We start from the raw sequence: 17,154 nt of genomic DNA, 5'->3' as shown, positions 1-17,154 counted from the left end.
TGAAAACAGCTGATGTTAATTGGCACCACTTAGAATCAGTCTTACAGCGAATGGCAGCGATCCCAAAACCTTGGTTAGATGGCAATCTCAAGTACAATAATTGTGGGTTTTTTTTTTGTTTATTTGATGTTGCAAAGCACCCCCCCCCCCCCCCCCCACACACACACACACACACATATACAGTGCCGGCAAGCAATTCTGTCAGATAAATGTTCAATTTCTTCCAGAAAAATGATTCCAATTACAAATGCATTGGTAGAAATATCTTCATTTTGCTTGCAATGAAAAAAAACATTAAATCATTATCATTTTACTAGGGCTGTCAAACAGGGCCAGCCCAGCCTATACACAGACTATGCAGCTGCTTAAGGCCCCTGAACCCTATGGGGGCCCCAATCTGGCAATTGTTTAATTTATGTTCTGTTCTGTTTACTACAGTTTGCTTTATTTGGCTTTTGTGAGTTTTGATACTTGATTACAAGCTTTAAAAAAATAAAAGTTCTTTGGCGCTACCTACTGTAAGTACTGACAATCATTTGGGGTGAGAAGTTTGAAGTATGCAGTGCAACAAAATCTGATTAATATACAAAATATGGACGTATGGGTTGGATTGCATGTATGGGTTTCACAGTACACTGTGACGAAATGGTGGGCCAAAAATATGGGCCCCTTTTTTAATCGAGTTAATTACAGCTTATAAATGAATTAATCTTAATTAATCGCAATTAATCGCAATTCAAACCATCTATAAAATATGCCATATTTTTCTGTAAATTATTGTTGGAATGGAAAGATAAGACAAGACGGAAATATACATTCAACATACAGTACGGTACATAAGGACTGTATTTGTTTATTATAACAATAAATCAACAAGATGGCATTACCATTATTAACATTCTGTTAAAGCGATCCATGGATAGAAAGACTTGTAGTTCTTAAAAGATAAATGTTAGTACAAGTTATAGAAATTTTATATCAAAACCCCTCTTAATGTTTTCGTTTTAATAAAATTTGTAAAATTTTCAATCAAAAAAATAAACTAGTAGCCCACCATTGTTGATGTCAATGATTACTTACGCAATGCTCATGGGTGCTGAAGCCTATAAAATCAGTCGCACCCAAGCGCCAGCAGAGGGCGGCAAAACTCCATAAAACACAACAAGTGAGCGTTTCACTGTACTATCATTTAAATCTGTCTGAGTGGGGCATCTGCGTTAATTGCGTCAAATATTTTAACGTGATTCATTTTAAAAATTAATTAACGCCCGTTAACGCGATAATTTTGACAGCCCTACATTTTACACAAAATTTCAAAAACGGCCCTGACAAAAGTATTGGCACCCTTTGAAAAATCGTGTGATGCTACTCTAATTTGTGTAATTAACAGCTACTGTGGCACATAACTGGTGGTGGCAATAACTAAATCACACGTGCAGCCAGTTAAAATGGATTAAAGTTGACTCAACCTCTGTCCTGTGTCCTTGTGTACCACATTGAGCATGGAGGAAAGAACGAAACCCAAAGAACTGTCTGAGGGCTTTAGAAGAAAAATTGTGAGAATCCATGGGCAATCTCAAGGCTACAAGTCCATCTCCAAAGACCTGAATGTTCCTGTGTCTACCGTGCACAGTGTAATCAATAAGTGTAAAGCTCATGGCACTGTGGCATGGACTTGAGTATTCTTAATCAATTTGGTGCCAACTCTCTTTGATTGCATTTGCCAGATCATCCTTGCAGGTCGGAGCCTTGCTGTGGACCATTTTTCCCCCATATTTCCACCACAGGTTTTCAGTAGGGTTGAGATCTGGGCTTTTTGCAGGCCATGACATTGACTGCATGAGTTTTTCTCCAAGGAACAGTTTTAGCTCTGTGGCATGATGCATTGTCATCTTGGAAAATGACATATTTTCAATTGAAGGAATAAGAAAGCTGTCTAAAATCCCAATGTAAACCTGCTCATTTATTGTAGATTTAACCACAGCCATCTCCCCAGTGCCTTTGCCTGACATGCAGCCCCATATCATCAAGGACTGAGGGAATTTGGATGTTTTCTTCAGGCAGTCATCTTTGTAAATCTCACTGGAACAGCACCAAACCAAAAGTTCCAGCATCATCACCTTGTCAAGAGTCAAAAATCTGCATTGGACAAGGTGATGATGCTGGAACCTTTTTTGCAGCCCCATATCACCAAGGATTGAGGGAATTTTGACGTTTTCTTCAGGCAGTCATCTTTGTAAATCTCACTGGAACAGCACCAAAAACACAGCACTCACTCAGACATTTTATCATGTAGAGCAAACCATCATCACCTTGTCAAAAGTCAAGAATCTGCATTGGACAAGGTTTAAAGGCTCAAGAATCTGCATAGGTGATGATGCTGGAACTTTTGTTTGGTGCCGTTCCAGTGAGATTTAAAAAGATGACTGCCTGAAGAAAACATCAAAATTCCCCAGTCCTTCCTATGTGGCTGCATGTCAAGCAAAGGCACTGTGGTTAAATCTTCAATAAATGTACAAGTTTACATTGAAATTTTAGACAGCTTTCTTATCCCTTCAATTGAAAACGTCATTTTTCAAGATGACAATGCATCATGCCATAGAGCCAAAACTGTTAAAGCATTCCTTGGAGACTCAATGTCATGGCCTGCAAATAGCCCAGATCAACACTATTGAAAACCTGTGATGTCCAAAGCAAGGCTCCGACCTGCAAGGATGATCTGGCAACTGCAATTAGAGTTGGCACCAAATTGATGAATACTCAAGTCAGTGCCTCAGAGACTAAGTTGTCATAAAAGCCAGAGGGTGCAACTAAATACTAGTTATATTTTCCTCAGAATGGAGTGATTCCAATTTCCCTGCACTTGCTCTATAAAAGTAACATTTACCGACCACAATGTTTAGCGTTTCCGAATGCTAGAGTTGCACTTTTGAACCATTTAAGCTTTTTAAGTGTTCTACATAAAATGTCAGTGCTCAGCAGAGACTGGCAATTCCACACTTTTTGCTGGGGGGGTGGTTGTAGTTTTAAACAGTTGTCCTCGTTCTGTTGCACTGTGTGATGAAGTAGGCAAAGTAATGAGACTACCATCAGCCCAGTGATTGAAGGGGGGAACTTGTAAACCATTACAGATTGCCAGTTTTAGGAAGGATCATAAATGTAAAACAAAATGCACTTATAATCAAAGTTGATACTTGGAAATAACCATTTCACTGTAAGTAACAAGTTGCTTTTTATTAGTTTTCACAACAGCATTGTAACGTCTTCAAACATCAACTGCTGACACTTCATCTGGACTGGCTGAGGCAGTGGTCGTGGCCATCACGGGCTTGTCGTACTGCTGGTGCGTCGTGTTGGTGGCCATCACGGGCTTGTCGTACTGCTGGTGCGTCGTGTTGGTGGCCATCACGGGCTTGTCGTACTGCTGGTGCGTCGTGTTGGTGGCCATCACGGGCTTGTCGTACTGCTGGTGCGTCGTGTTGGTGGCCATCACGGGCTTGTCGTACTGCTGGTGCGTCGTGTTGGTGGCCATCACGGGCTTGTCGTACTGCTGGTGCGTCGTGTTGGTGGCCATCACGGGCTTGTCGTACTGCTGGTGCGTCGTGTTGGTGGCCATCACGGGCTTGTCGTACTGCTGGTGCGTCGTGTTGGTGGCCATCACGGGCTTGTCGTACTGCTGGTGCGTCGTGTTGGTGGCCATCACGGGCTTGTCGTACTGCTGGTGCGTCGTGTTGGTGGCCATCACGGGCTTGTCGTACTGCTGGTGCGTCGTGTTGGTGGCCATCACGGGCTTGTCGTACTGCTGGTGCGTCGTGTTGGTGGCCATCACGGGCTTGTCGTACTGCTGGTGCGTCGTGTTGGTGGCCATCACGGGCTTGTCGTACTGCTGGTGCGTCGTGTTGGTGGCCATCACGGGCTTGTCGTACTGCTGGTGCGTCGTGTTGGTGGCCATCACGGGCTTGTCGTACTGCTGGTGCGTCGTGTTGGTGGCCATCACGGGCTTGTCGTACTGCTGGTGCGTCGTGTTGGTGGCCATCACGGGCTTGTCGTACTGCTGGTGCGTCGTGTTGGTGGCCATCACGGGCTTGTCGTACTGCTGGTGCGTCGTGTTGGTGGCCATCACGGGCTTGTCGTACTGCTGGTGCGTCGAAGACGTGTTGGTGGCCATCACGGGCTTGTCGTACTGCTGGTGGGCTGAAGACGTGTTGGTGGCCATCACGGGCTTGTCGTACTGCTGGTGGGCTGAAGACGTGTTGGTGGACATCACTGGCTTATCAAGATAGGCAATCTTTCCCAGGTTATACACCGTATCAATTTCCACTTCATTGGTTGTCAGCATTTCTTAAACGGGAAAAACAAACCGTTACACACCTTTTACAGACAAGAGTCCTGAAGCACTTTACACGGCAATGGTGTGAATTGCCATTCAAATAAAAATGAAATAAGTCATGTGTGAACGTCTGCCAGCTGGAGAACTTTATTGCATTACATCATTGTCCAAATTTACAGCAAAATGCTTGAAGATTCACTTGTTCAGACCCGTTTTACAAAAGAACTTTAAATTGTTTACAACTTTTGCTTGGTGTGGAATCACTTAGCTTGATTTTGGATCATTAGAACCCCACACCCAAATTATAAGAGGCAAATTAAATGAGGAAAATGCAAGTAGCTCAAGTCATAAATCACCTTTAGTGTGCTGCTCCAATAGAGAACCCCAAGCTTGGAGAAGATTAAGAGTACTAAGGTCCGCATCATTGGCCTCATCTGTAGCAAAAAACACGTTTTATCACCACCGACAGTTTCAACTCAAAAACTTTTTTTTTTTTGCAACCTGACACACCATTTTTAGTCCAAACACCAGCCTGATCTTGCATAGCGGCACCGGCTGGAAAACAAAGGCCTGCAGACAAAAAGTACAAACTCATTGGTATATCAGAACAGTAGAAAAACACTCTGAGATAAAAAAAAATGAATGACTCACCTTTGTCCACGAGGACCATCCATGCCAGAACAACCGAGAGCCAAACGACAGCCATTGCTTCCGTGACAGTGAAGAGAGGAACAACCAGATCACATTTTATAGGTGATGCGCTAGGGACCACAGCTGCTTCCAATTGGCTTTAACAAGCTGCACACACACACACACACCCAATCACACACAAAAGTCAAACCCAAATTGATATAGATTCAAACCATGAGCTGCTCCAGTTTGTACGATTCTCACAAAAATCACACGCACAGACATTTACTGAAAAAATACTGGCTTTTTGACCAAAAACAAACACACAAAATGACACCAATCATTTCCAACGGCAAAGACTTTTGCATTTTCAAATTTCAATTGTAAATGTATCTCATTCTACAGTTTTTTTGGGGTCCAATTCACATAATTTGGAGCACGAAAAAAAATCAGGAAATTAAGACGTATAAAAGTCGTATGGTATGTGTTCTGGGGTGGCCGTGGCATAGTTGGTAGGTCATGTTGTCCTTGGACTAAAGGGTCAACAGTTCGATTCTTGGCTGTGTTTATGTGACATGTTCTAGTACAGTAGAATAATAACAGTTCATATAGATACCTTTGTGCAAAGAATAAAAATACCATTGCTTAAACGAAAAATCAAATATCTTAAGCAGACTTGAGTATTTTCACCGAAAATTTTTCAGTTATTCGCAGATTTTTTAGGCAATGTATAAGGCTTCCTTGACACCTGTTCATTGTGTCTTCATTGAAGTCCACAGGTGTTTCTTCTTCATCGTCAGTCAAGGAAGGAGCCACTGGAGTCTAATGTGTCATTTAAGAATGTTAAGATACATGCATGTATATACATGTACAAATCATTGTTTTCTTTTATATAATTATTACATTTGCGGTGCTTAAAACATTTATAATACATACATGGAGTATATATATATTTTTTAATTATACTTTGGGGGAAAACGTGTCAAATGTATCTCTTTGCAATGCTGTTAAATCTGAATAAATACATTGAACACAAATTTAAAAAAAAAAAAAAAAAAAAAAATGTAAATCAACGTTGCCTCTACATCGCGAATTTTTGATTTTCCAATTGACCGCGAAAAACTAGGGATTACTGTCCACAATTTTTGTGCGAGTTGATTTCCTGAAGTTTTGGGTGTGTAAATTTGATTTTTAAAAATGTAGGACAGGGTATATTTTGAAACTGAAACGTGTTTGTCATCAGAGGTGGGTAGTAATGCGTTATATGTTGAGTGACTTTTTGAGAAAAATGTACTTCTAAGAGTAGTTTTACCAAGCCATACTTTTTACTTTTACTTGAGTAATTTGTGAAGAAAAAACGCTACTCTTACTCCGCTACTTTGGGCTACACAAGCGTCGTTACATTTTCCCTCTTTATTCTACATATTAGATTAATTTTTTTTTTGCTAGCGATGCTATTGCCAAGAGTAGCGCTACTAATTTCACCAATGAGACGTCGCAACATTAATCACATGACTCCATTACACCAATCAGACGCAACCTTGCTGTTCTATATGCTCACGCAAGCCTGTTGTAGGGCGAGCTCTCTTGAAGGACTGTAACAAATGAAGTATTGGACATAGAGCGCTGCCCTCAACATGAATCGAAAGCGCGGATTTATTTATTAATTATTTAGCACCCATAGACCACGGAAAAGCGGAGATATGATCCCTTTAATATCATAATAGTAACTACATAATTCACTATTCAAACTAGGAAGTATTATCTCCATTAGAGGGCAGTGCACTCATGCTCTTTGGACGAATAATGCCTCATTAGTTGTTGTTTTTTTGTTGTCTTTAATGATTTGTTATATTTATTTCATTGGCTTAATGGGGTTTTGTAATGGGTTATTGTACAGCATCATTATAACAACAGTTCAATTATACAAGTTAGTGCTGAGAGAAAAAAAATACCGTTAAAAAAAATAAAATCAGTTTCTCAAAATGTTACTCATTACTTGAGTATTCTTTTAACTGGATATTTTTTACTTGTACTTGAGTACATTTTATGGATGACTACTTTTACTTGAGTAATATTATTTTAAAGTAACGCTCTTACTTGAGTAAAAATTTTGGCTTCTCTACCCACCTCTGTCATTGGGGGAAAAACCCGCATTTTTGACGTAAACATTATGGTCACGGACGCCCAACATTGCGGTGCAAAGCATCCCCACAATAAATTATGAAAAATGAACAGCCATACAATTTGATACTGTGTAGGTATTTGTACCATCAAGATGTAGATATAAACAATATGAATAATCATGACAAAGGCCTTATTTATTCAGCACATGTTCAACCTTTACTCCATGAAACAACCTGACACACAAAAAGCCACAAGTATTGTGACTCTAAAAGGTATTTACAAGGTCTTGTCAGTCTATTTAAAAGGTTAAAAATGCCAGCTGTTAATCAGTATATGCCATAGGTTTGCTCCTTTCCATCTCTGTATCGGTCCAGGTATCGTAGAGGTTGTCTGTGGGGGAATTTCACTTGTGGTGGATGGTATACTGGAGGACGGATGAATTCAAACACGGGCTCCGCCATGTCTGCATATCAAAAATACACAAATTGATGTTCAATTATCGATCCACGTGTCAGGAAATCAATTGACGATCTACGATACAACCAATAAACAGAAAGTGAATTGAAATGAGTTTACCACTAGTAGGCTAATTCATTAACTCGAGTAATTTGATTAGGAAAAAAGCTTGCTGCTTTGAGCATTCGTTTACTTGGTTGCAAAAAGTTTTGCATTTAGATTTATTGATTTACACTGCCCTCTAGTGGCAACAGTGAATATGACATGGTCTCACATGGCTGAATCCAGCTGCTCCCTGTTTAGACCAACCTAAGGTATGTTTTGTTTGAGCTAATGTTTCTTTATGTATTCATTATTTAGTTAAGAAGTATATGTAGCAGTTTTTTGGGTTGAACAATTTGTTTTACAAAATTTAAGCGAGTAGACTTTTGCTTTGCAAGTTAGCCAATTGTTCTTTCGGTGTAATTAGATCCTCATTTTTATTTTTTCGTGTCATACAGACCCCCTAAAGGGACATTGGCAGAAATAAAATAAATTTAAGCAATCTGGTGCGCATCAGAAACAATAGTATTAGCATTAAATATTGGCATTATATATAGAATTTAAGCTAGCAGACTTTTGCATTGCAAGTTAGCTAATTGTTGCAATTGACAAACTTGCATAGCAAAAGTCCGAAAGCTTAAATATAATGCTAATGTTTACAACAACTGGCTCACTTGCATAGCAAAAGTCCACTAGCTTAAATGCTATATATGGAATGCTAAAGTTTATAACAATTGGCTTATTGCTTAAATTTTGTCAATTGTTCTTTTGTTGTACTTAGATCCTTATTTTCTTAAAAAATGTTTTATATCGTTTCAATCTGAGCCCATAAAGGGATATCCACTGAAATAAAATAAAATCAAGCAATTTGGTGCGCACTAGATCGTTTCTGGTGTGGAAAAAAACTGGTGCGCACCTGAAACAATCTGGTTAGCACCGGAAACTTCAGCATTAAACATTAGCATTATATATAGTATTTAAGCGAGCGGGCTCTTGATTGAGTCTCGTTGAGACTCGTTGATTGTTTCCGCACCAGAAACATTAGCATTTAACATTAGCATTAAATAGAGAATTTAAGCTAGCGGACTTTTGCAATGCAAGTTAGCCAATTGTTGCTTTGTTGTAATTGGCTAACTTGCGTAGCAAACGTCCGCTAGCTTAAATGCTATATAATGCTAATCTATACAACAATTGGCTATTTTGCACAGCAAAAGTCCACTAGCTTAAATGCTATATATAGAATGCAAATGTTTATAACAATTGGTTTATTGCTTAAATTTAGTCAATTGTTCTTTTGTTGTACTTAGATACTAATTTTCCTAATTTTTCACCAGAAACAATCTGGTACGTACCAGAAACATTAGCATTAAATATTAGCATTGTATATAGTATTTAAACTAGCGAACTTTTGCAATGCAAGTTAGCCAATTGTTGCATTGTTGCAAATGGCTAACTTGCATAGCAAAAGTGCTAGCTTAAATGCTATATAATGCTAATGTTTACAGCAACTGGCTGACTTGCATAGCAAAAGTCCGCTAGCTTAACTGTTATACGTAGAATGCTAATGTTTATAACAATTGGCTTATTGCTTAAATTTAGCCAATTGTTCTGTTGTATTTAGATCCTAATTTTCTTAACTTTTTTTAATATCGTTTAATACAGAGCACCTAAAGGGATATCGACTGAAATAAAATTAATTTTAAGCAATCTGGTGCGCACCAGAAACAATCTGGGTTGCACCAGAAACATTAGCATTTAACATTAGCATTATATATACGTAGTATTTTTATGTTAGTAATCTGATGACTCGATTATCCGCAATAACCAATAGATGAATTAATCGAATACTTAAATGATCGATAGCTGCAGCCCTACTAGAAACTGGTTGCTTCCTTTATTAAACACTGACATCTTTTCAAAACGGTATACATGTCGATTGGAATACCAGGTAGGTGACTATATTACTCACCGAGTGTGTTGTGAAAGGTGGTCGTCACAGATTCGTCCCACTGGGACTGGAAAAACGCCAGACCTGCTGGTGTCATGCTATCCTGATGCTTTCTGTAGAAATCCACTGTTTTGAAAGTACGGTGTTCCAGCAAGTGACTGGAAAAATAAGGTGAACACTATTTTTCATGTCTGGAGGGTTGGAAAAAACTTGCATGTGGCTTACCACGGCGATGGCCTTCTATCTTCTTGGAAGTTTATCGGCCCTTCCTGCTGGAAAAGGATGTAAACGTAGCGGTGGAAGCCCGTTCCTCTTGCGGGAAAAGGTGGCAGATAGTGACAAAGTTCTTCCCCGGACTGCAACGCTCCGTCTGGTATGTTCGCACTGTGGAAGTACAAGACATCCACTGTCATGCACTATGGCAATAAAGTAATATATTATAATACTGTTAAGTGCCTATGACAGCAAAAAGCATGTTTATTTCATATTTCACGCGGTATTTTATGCTCTTGAATGAAATGGACCGCTTGGATGTGTGTGGAAGCGATGGTTTTATCTATTCAATTTTTTGAATCCCGCGCCATGAATACGAGTGACTTCCGGCTCCAGTCTGGGGTTGAGAACAAATGCGAATGTGACGTCACCTGGGTCAGCATCTGACAATACAGCATTGCTTTAAGGCATGCAGAATTGCAGATGGACTGCAGATTCAGCTGATTTTGCCGATCGGCGAAGACAATTGACAACCCCGACGCCGTGTGATATGGTCCGGGGTAGTTTTGTATGATTTTTCACTTCGAACGGCGAGTATGAGACTTGGAAACGACGCTCGGTTCGGGTTAGCGTGTCGGCTAGCTGTCACACCTCGCGGTTTGTTTACGCTCTCCGAAGCCGGGGCAGGGAAATGACAAAAGCCGGACTAACTCCAGTGGCATAAAATACCATTTGGGGGGTGCAAGAAGTCAACAGTTTTGACAATTATGCAGTCATTTTGCCCTGTTGTACTGATTAAATACATTTTGAATATTTCATATTTCATTTAGCACAAGACTGACCATTTATTTAGGTACAAATACTTCGATAAAAAGAATATCCTGCAAAAATATTGGAGTAGAGATTGAAACAATCATGACATTTTGCTGCTCTGTGTCATATTTTCGTCACTCTGAATCTTCCCTCTCCATGGGCTGAGTTCTAAATCAGCTGAAATCGTGACCCTGCCGATGTCATACCCCAGTTGGGGACGCTAGAGCGTTATAATGACAGGCGTGGCTAAACAGCAGATTAAAAGACCAATTTCTCATCATCTGCGCTTTGCCAATTTGTTGTATCTAGTCGAATCGTCTCAAAATATGATTCTAATTCACATATTAATGCTATTTAAGATTTTTTTTTTTTTGCCCTCAACGTGACTCGAAAGCGCGAAATTTAACCCTCCCAGTTTTTATTTGGCACCGATCGACTACGGAAAGCCGGAGATATGATCCTTTTAATTTCATAATAGGAACTATGAAGGAATTATTCAAACTAGGAACTATTTTCTCCACTAGAGGTCACTCATGCTTTTTGGACAAATGATGCTTCAGTTCTGCAATTTTTTTTCTCTCTCGCTGGAATTCAATGTTTTTTTTTTAAACAAATTTCTTTGGCTTAATGTTATGTAATAGGTTGTAGTACAGAATAATAATAATAACAGTTCATATAGATATATATCGTGCTAAGAAAACAAATATCATTGGTTTAAAAAAAAAAAAAAAAAATCAAACATTGTCAGTAGTTACTCACAATATCACCGAATACTTATTTACTTGTACTTGAGTACCGTACATTTTTAACTACTTTTACTTAAGTAATATTATTTTGAGGCAAGTTGAACGACTTACACAAGCCAGTGCAGGTATTCGGCTTCATTATCGAGAAGATGTTCATCTGAAAAATACAAATATAACACAAATCCATTATTGGTAAGTAAATTAAAAGAATTTGTAAAAGTAGGGATGTCCCGATCTGATCACTTGATCTTTTTTTTTTTTTTGGACTCGGTTGCAAAAATACGCCAAATTGAATAGTATGTCCTGACCTGGGGAAGTGAGCAGGAGGGTCCAAAGCGTGCCCTCGTCGGCATTAAAGCTGACACTGGGAGCAGATGCCGCCTGGGTGACAAGTAAATCGTAAAGAAATTGCACTAAGAGGCAGTTATAAAACCCATTCCGTTCTACGGCGGCTTACTTCCGTCGGTGTCAGCGGATTCCCATAATGCACTTGAGCACTCGTTTCCTCGCCGTAGCGGATACGCAAAGGGATCTGTGGCAGGAAAAACGCCATGGGGAAAAGATCCCTGTAGATTCCATAATGGTCTGCCAGTCGTCTTATTTGAAAAGGACCATTGCTTTTCTCCCACGTTTCCTGCACCGCATCTAAATTAATCTTAACTAAGAGAACAAAAGGAGAAATTTGAAGTCAGTCATCCCTTTCATTCATTTTATATGTCGCAAGTAGTGTTGCACCGATACCATTTTTTGGCACTACATAGTGTCCTGAGACCTTTCAATACCAAATTTCATAGACTTTATAAGGACGGGTCAGATTCGACCTTCAGTACGCCACGCCTTCAAGTAGGGGGCCATCCCACAATCCACTTCAGTTATTCGCAGTCGGTCGCAGCGACACATGCAGCGATCCAATGCCGGATTAATGTTGAAAAAGTACGAAAGCTGTACCGCATACAAACAAGAAGGCATGTCTCAGGTGTGATTTGTTTAAGGATTCAAGGTAATTATTATATTTTTCGTACCATGCATGCATTTTGAAATGTTGTGAAAAAAATCAATGGGAGAAATTAGCCGCTACAGAATTTGCACTATATGTCGCAATATTTACGTAAAATAAAAGCTACCTGCACGCTTTTTTTGCTTTTAACCAAGAATCGAGACTGTTTTACTTCCATATCTATAAAGAATTCAGGGATTTAAGCATTTATTCACAAGAATTTTCACCGGGAAAGCTCTGTTTACATCAGGCAGCCGCTAGCTACATTCACTAACAGACTAGCATTGTACTTCGACATATTTACATAAAATAAATGTTAACTGCACGTTTTTTTTTTTTTTTTGTCTTTTAACCAAGAATCGAGACTGTCTTAGGTCCATATCTATAAAAAAATTCAGGGATTTAAGCATTTATTCACAAGAATTTTTAACGGAAAAGCTCTGTTTACGTATGGTGGCCGCCACATTGACTGACAGACTAGCATCGTACTTTGACATATTTACGTAAAAAAATGGTAACTGCACTGCTTTTTTGCTTTTAACCATGAATCGAGACAGTTTTACGTCCATATCCATAAAGAATTCAGGGATTTAAGCATTTATTCACAAGAATGTTTTCCGAAAAAGCTGTTTACATCAGGCGGCCGCGAGCTACATTCACTAACAGACTAGCGTTGTACTTCAACATATTTATGTAAAATAAATGCTAATATCACATGTTTTTTTTTCAACTTTTAACCAAGAATCAAGACTGTTTTACGTCTATGAGGAATTCAGGGATTTAAGCATTTATTCACGAGAGTTTTCACCGGAAAAGCTCTTTGTCTGTGATTCTACACGGTCAGCTTTGACAGCCACGCCAACAATGCAGGCCCCCTATTAATTGGCCCCGCGCCCCGTCAATATCATCATGAAGTCTATGCAAATTTGTTTATACCCATTCACAATGTAAAGTATTTCTATCATGGCTTAGTGGTTAGACACCGCTTAACTCATTGGGTGGTATTGACGGCCCTAACCCATTCAAACGCGATGCAACCTACATGTTCTCAAACGACAACTCCTCTCCAGTTCGACATTCTTCTTATTCGTCTTCATCACTTGACTCCTCTCCCTCACTTCATGAGTTCTGGGGAGTCGATACCGACGTAGTCCAATGTCCACTCGCGTAACGCCTGCAAAAAGACGCGTCTCCAAAATGTCAACCCCAAAGTACTGATTGTCTGTTTTTATTAACATGTTCTTATACGCCAGCATACGTGGTCGTTTCTCACCAAGTTCTGGATCCTCTTTCTCCATATAACCACGATAGGTGTGCCACCAGACCGGCTTGCTGTTCGCCACTTGAGCATGTTTGAAGTAACGGTTGTAGGTACGATATTTTTCAATCGTATCAATGTTTTGGACGTCAATGTCTTCATTTGGCATGGGGCCCAATGGAGGCTTCCGTCGACAGAGGAATGCTGTGATGTGGAAACCAAGAAAACTAGGTTAGTATTAAGGGTGTGACAATTTAGAAGATGACGTAACCTGAATTTCCACGGAGGTCGGAAGTAACCTTTTAAGTACCCCAAAATAACTATCCAAAAAGTCCAAAAGTATCATAGTTTGTTTAATGGTGGAGGACACACTGCCCTCTAGTGGCAGAGTTGGATCTGGCTGGACTGTCATTTAATAATACTTCTATACAGGAGCACTCAGACGTCTCACATGGATAAAGGATAGCTGCGCTCTGGTTTGGCCTACCTAAGGCTGTAAGTTGTTTCAGCTAATATACTGTATGTTTGTGTATGCATTTGTAATTAAGTTTAGAGCTACTGTTTGTGGAGTTACGTGTGAAAGATTTGCTTTGAGGGTTGTTAATACGTTAGCATTTGTAGCATTTAAGCTAGTGGAATTTTGTGAAGCAAATTAGGCTAATTTAATCTACTAAAATATGCGATGGAGCACCATCCTGCTGCAGAATTTGTCCCTTTTTATGGTTAGGAATGTAAGAGGCAGCTAAGATTTGTTGATATTGGAGACTAATTATGTTGCCTTCCACCCAGCAGATCTCTCGCACACCCCCATACTGGATGTAACCTCAGACCATGATTTTGCCACCACCAAACTTCACTGTTTTTGTGGCAAAAGGTGGCTTTTTCAGATGAATTTACCATTGAATTACACCACAGTCGCCGCAAATACTGCAGGAGACCTACTGGAGCCCGCATGGATCCGAGATTCACTCAGAAAACAGTGAAGTTTGGTGGTGGCAAAATCATGGTCTGGGGTTACATCCAGTATGGGGGTGTGCGAGAGATCTGCAGGGTGGAAGGCAAGATAAATAGTGTGAAATATCAACAAATCTTAGCTGCCTCTTACATTCCTAACCATAAAAAGGGACAAATTTTGCAGCAGGATGGTGCTCCATCGCATACTTCAATCTCTACCTCAAAGTTCCTCAAGGCAAAGAAGATCAAGATCCTCCAGGACTGGCCGGCCCAGTCACCAGACATGAACATCATTGAGCATGTCTGGGGTAGGATGAAAGAGGAAGCATGGATGACGAAACCTAAGAATGTTGAACACTGGGAGGGATGCAAGACTGCTTTCTTTGATGTTCCTGATGACTTCATCAATAAAATGTATGAATCCTTGCCGAACCGCATGGATGCAGTCATTCAAGCCAATGGAAGTCATACGAAATATTAAATTTGGATCTCACAGCACCACTACTTAATTCCCTTATGTTATGTAACAGAATTTTTGTATTTGAAGTACATTTTTTGTTCAATTTTCACACTACTTTCTGTAGGCGACAAAACCAAAATTTGACCTTTATGTCTTCATTAAATGATCAATCTTTTTTCCGTGAAACAAATATATTTTTGTACATTCAACATCATTTGGGAGGGTTTTAGCTTTCATATGAGCAATTTCTGAAACCAATTGAATAATTAAAAGTCAGGTTATTAGCAATTGTTTCTACAAAATGGATAAGCGACAAGACTTTTGTCAGGGACTGTAAAGCTAATACTAGGGCTGCAGCTATCGAATATTTTTGTAGTCGATTAATCGATGGACTAGTTAGTTCGAATAATCGAGTAATCGGATAAGGAAGCTGAAAAATTAAAACACCTGAGCTGAGCCTCAAACGGTACAATTTTTTTTTTTTTTTTTTTTAATGAGTATCTACGTACAACAAAAGAACATTTGGCTAACTTACATAGAAAAGTACGCTAGCTAAATGCTATAAAATGCTAAAGGTTCAGACACATATTCCCACAAAAATACGGCTAAATATACCTATAAACTAAATTGTGAATGCATTGAAAAGCATGAGCTCAAACAAAAACTTAGCTTACGTTGGTCTTAACGGGGAGCATTTGGATTCAGCCATGTGAAAGGAGGCAGACCAGAGGGCAGTGTATCCACGCTAATCAATAAAACTAAATGCAAACACTTTCAAAATAAACCATTGCAATGCCACTTTATTTAAACGAATACTCGAAGCAACAAAATTTAGTTCAAATATTTTTTTCCTAATCGAATACTCGAGTTAATCGATTAATCGCTGCAGCACTAGCGAATACAGATACACACAGCAAGTTTTGCCTTCAATATTAGGCTTATTGAAGGCTTTTAAATTTTTACAGCTACAGACATATTTGTTTTTTTGGTCCAATATGGCTCTTTCAACATTTTGGATTGCCGACCCCTGCACTAGACACAGAATTTCCACTAGTATGGTGTGTATGTTAACTCATTGGTTACCACTGACGTCAAGGATACTAAAACATTAACATTCACAGCCAGTAACTTAAATGTATTGAACGTCATTATGTGTTTTGTTTAGTGCTCTTGTATTGATTGACAGAAATGATGCACTGAAATATTCTCTGTCTGTGAGGAAGACAAGTTTTTAACACTGTCCACTGCAGTGCAAAGAAGAAAAATTGCTTATTTTTCCCCATTTACAAATAGCTTTAGTTGTATTGTAGATTAATTTACTAACCCGTGTATCATTAATTGTTGTATCGCCGGAAGGCGTGGCTCAGTGGTGGAGTAGTTGTCCCCCAACCCAGAGGTTGTGGGTTCGGTTCTCCACCCTGATGAACTCGACTAAGTATCCTTGAGCAAGATACTGAACCCTGCATTGCTCCTGGTGCTGTGTCACCAGTAGGTCGATGGCAACGTTGTGTAAAGCGCTTTGAGTACCTTGAGAGGTAGAACAAGTATATATATACACACAAGTATAACACCATTTACCATATTGTGAGATAATCGTGAGTCGTAGCGGAGATTCCCAGCCCAAGTTTGTATTTGTTCGTTCAAGTGCTCTTTGAGCCGTTGTTTTGAACACATTAAGATTCACGACTGCTACACAGATTCATTCAATTCATTGAGAAACACCTTCACGAAAACATAGCAGAACATTTTGTTTTAAAGTTCATTTTCATGATGATAATACGACATTTGACTTTGTCAATTAGCCACCGACTTGAATTTATGGAATGGTTTACAAATCACGCACACGCAAAAAAGGCACAAGCAGCTAAAGACATACAAGCAAACGGTATATTGACTAAACGCCATTACTTTTACCTGTTGTGACAAATGTCCTCGCGTTATTGACTCTAAAATCATACAATTTCCTTGACACACGAACAAATACCGAGCGCAGCGCCATCTTGAATGAAGCACAATTCTACGGTGGCCGAGAAAAATAGTATTTATTTTTTTCACTGGTAATGCTGTGTAATGTTTGCGCAGCGTAGCTACGAGCACACATAGTGATATTTAGGACAAGCAAAAATAATAAAACTGAATAAAAACAGTGGCATTTTTTTAAATACAAACTTTAAATTCGT

At 39.4% G+C, this 17,154-nt stretch overlaps 2 protein-coding genes across 3 annotated transcripts; both read right to left on the bottom strand.

The window, feature by feature from the left end:
• Positions 1-3,207: 3,207 nt before the first annotated feature.
• On the bottom strand, positions 3,208-5,090 carry LOC130909776 (uncharacterized). The gene is made up of 4 exons (XM_057826612.1): positions 4,982-5,090; positions 4,841-4,900; positions 4,687-4,764; positions 3,208-4,341 (listed from the first exon to the last, which is right to left on the bottom strand). The coding sequence occupies exons 1-4, from the start codon at positions 5,034-5,036 to the stop codon at positions 3,266-3,268; spliced, it is 1,269 nt and encodes a 422-aa protein (XP_057682595.1). The 5' UTR covers positions 5,037-5,090; the 3' UTR covers positions 3,208-3,265.
• A 2,168-nt stretch (positions 5,091-7,258) lies between these two features.
• On the bottom strand, positions 7,259-16,989 carry mrpl38 (mitochondrial ribosomal protein L38). 2 transcript variants are annotated; one of them, XM_057826297.1, is made up of 9 exons: positions 16,889-16,989; positions 13,576-13,764; positions 13,345-13,476; positions 11,763-11,965; positions 11,614-11,686; positions 11,417-11,462; positions 9,759-9,917; positions 9,555-9,691; positions 7,265-7,550 (listed from the first exon to the last, which is right to left on the bottom strand). In XM_057826297.1, exons 1-9 carry the CDS (start codon positions 16,971-16,973, stop codon positions 7,414-7,416), a joined length of 1,161 nt encoding a protein of 386 aa, XP_057682280.1. In that variant the 5' UTR covers positions 16,974-16,989; the 3' UTR covers positions 7,265-7,413. The 2 variants fall into 2 exon arrangements, with proteins under 2 accessions (XP_057682279.1, XP_057682280.1); XM_057826296.1 differs by having other exon boundaries at positions 7,259-7,550; positions 13,345-13,764.
• Positions 16,990-17,154: the final 165 nt, after the last annotated feature.

The sequence above is a fragment of the Corythoichthys intestinalis genome, chromosome 21 (genome assembly GCF_030265065.1).
Source record: "Corythoichthys intestinalis isolate RoL2023-P3 chromosome 21, ASM3026506v1, whole genome shotgun sequence".
Classification (NCBI taxonomy): Eukaryota; Metazoa; Chordata; class Actinopteri; order Syngnathiformes; family Syngnathidae; genus Corythoichthys; species Corythoichthys intestinalis.
Note: the sequence above shows the minus strand (reverse complement) of the source record. Positions and strands in the feature narration are given on the sequence as shown.

Coding starts and splice junctions, on each gene's coding strand:
- LOC130909776 (XM_057826612.1), bottom strand. CDS start 5,036: ATGGCTGTCGTTTGGCTCTCGGTTGTTCTGGCATGGATGGTCCTCGTG. Junction 4,901..4,981: donor GATGGTCCTCGTGGACAAAG/GTGAGTCATTCA, acceptor TTTTGTCTGCAG/GCCTTTGTTTTCCAGCCGGT. Junction 4,765..4,840: donor TGGTGTTTGGACTAAAAATG/GTGTGTCAGGTT, acceptor TTTTTGCTACAG/ATGAGGCCAATGATGCGGAC.
- mrpl38 (XM_057826296.1), bottom strand. CDS start 16,973: ATGGCGCTGCGCTCGGTATTTGTTCGTGTGTCAAGGAAATTGTATGAT. Junction 9,918..11,416: donor GAATACCTGCACTGGCTTGT/GTAAGTCGTTCA, acceptor GTACTTCCACAG/TGCGAACATACCAGACGGAG. Junction 7,551..9,554: donor CACCTTTCACAACACACTCG/GTGAGTAATATA, acceptor TTTGATATGCAG/ACATGGCGGAGCCCGTGTTT.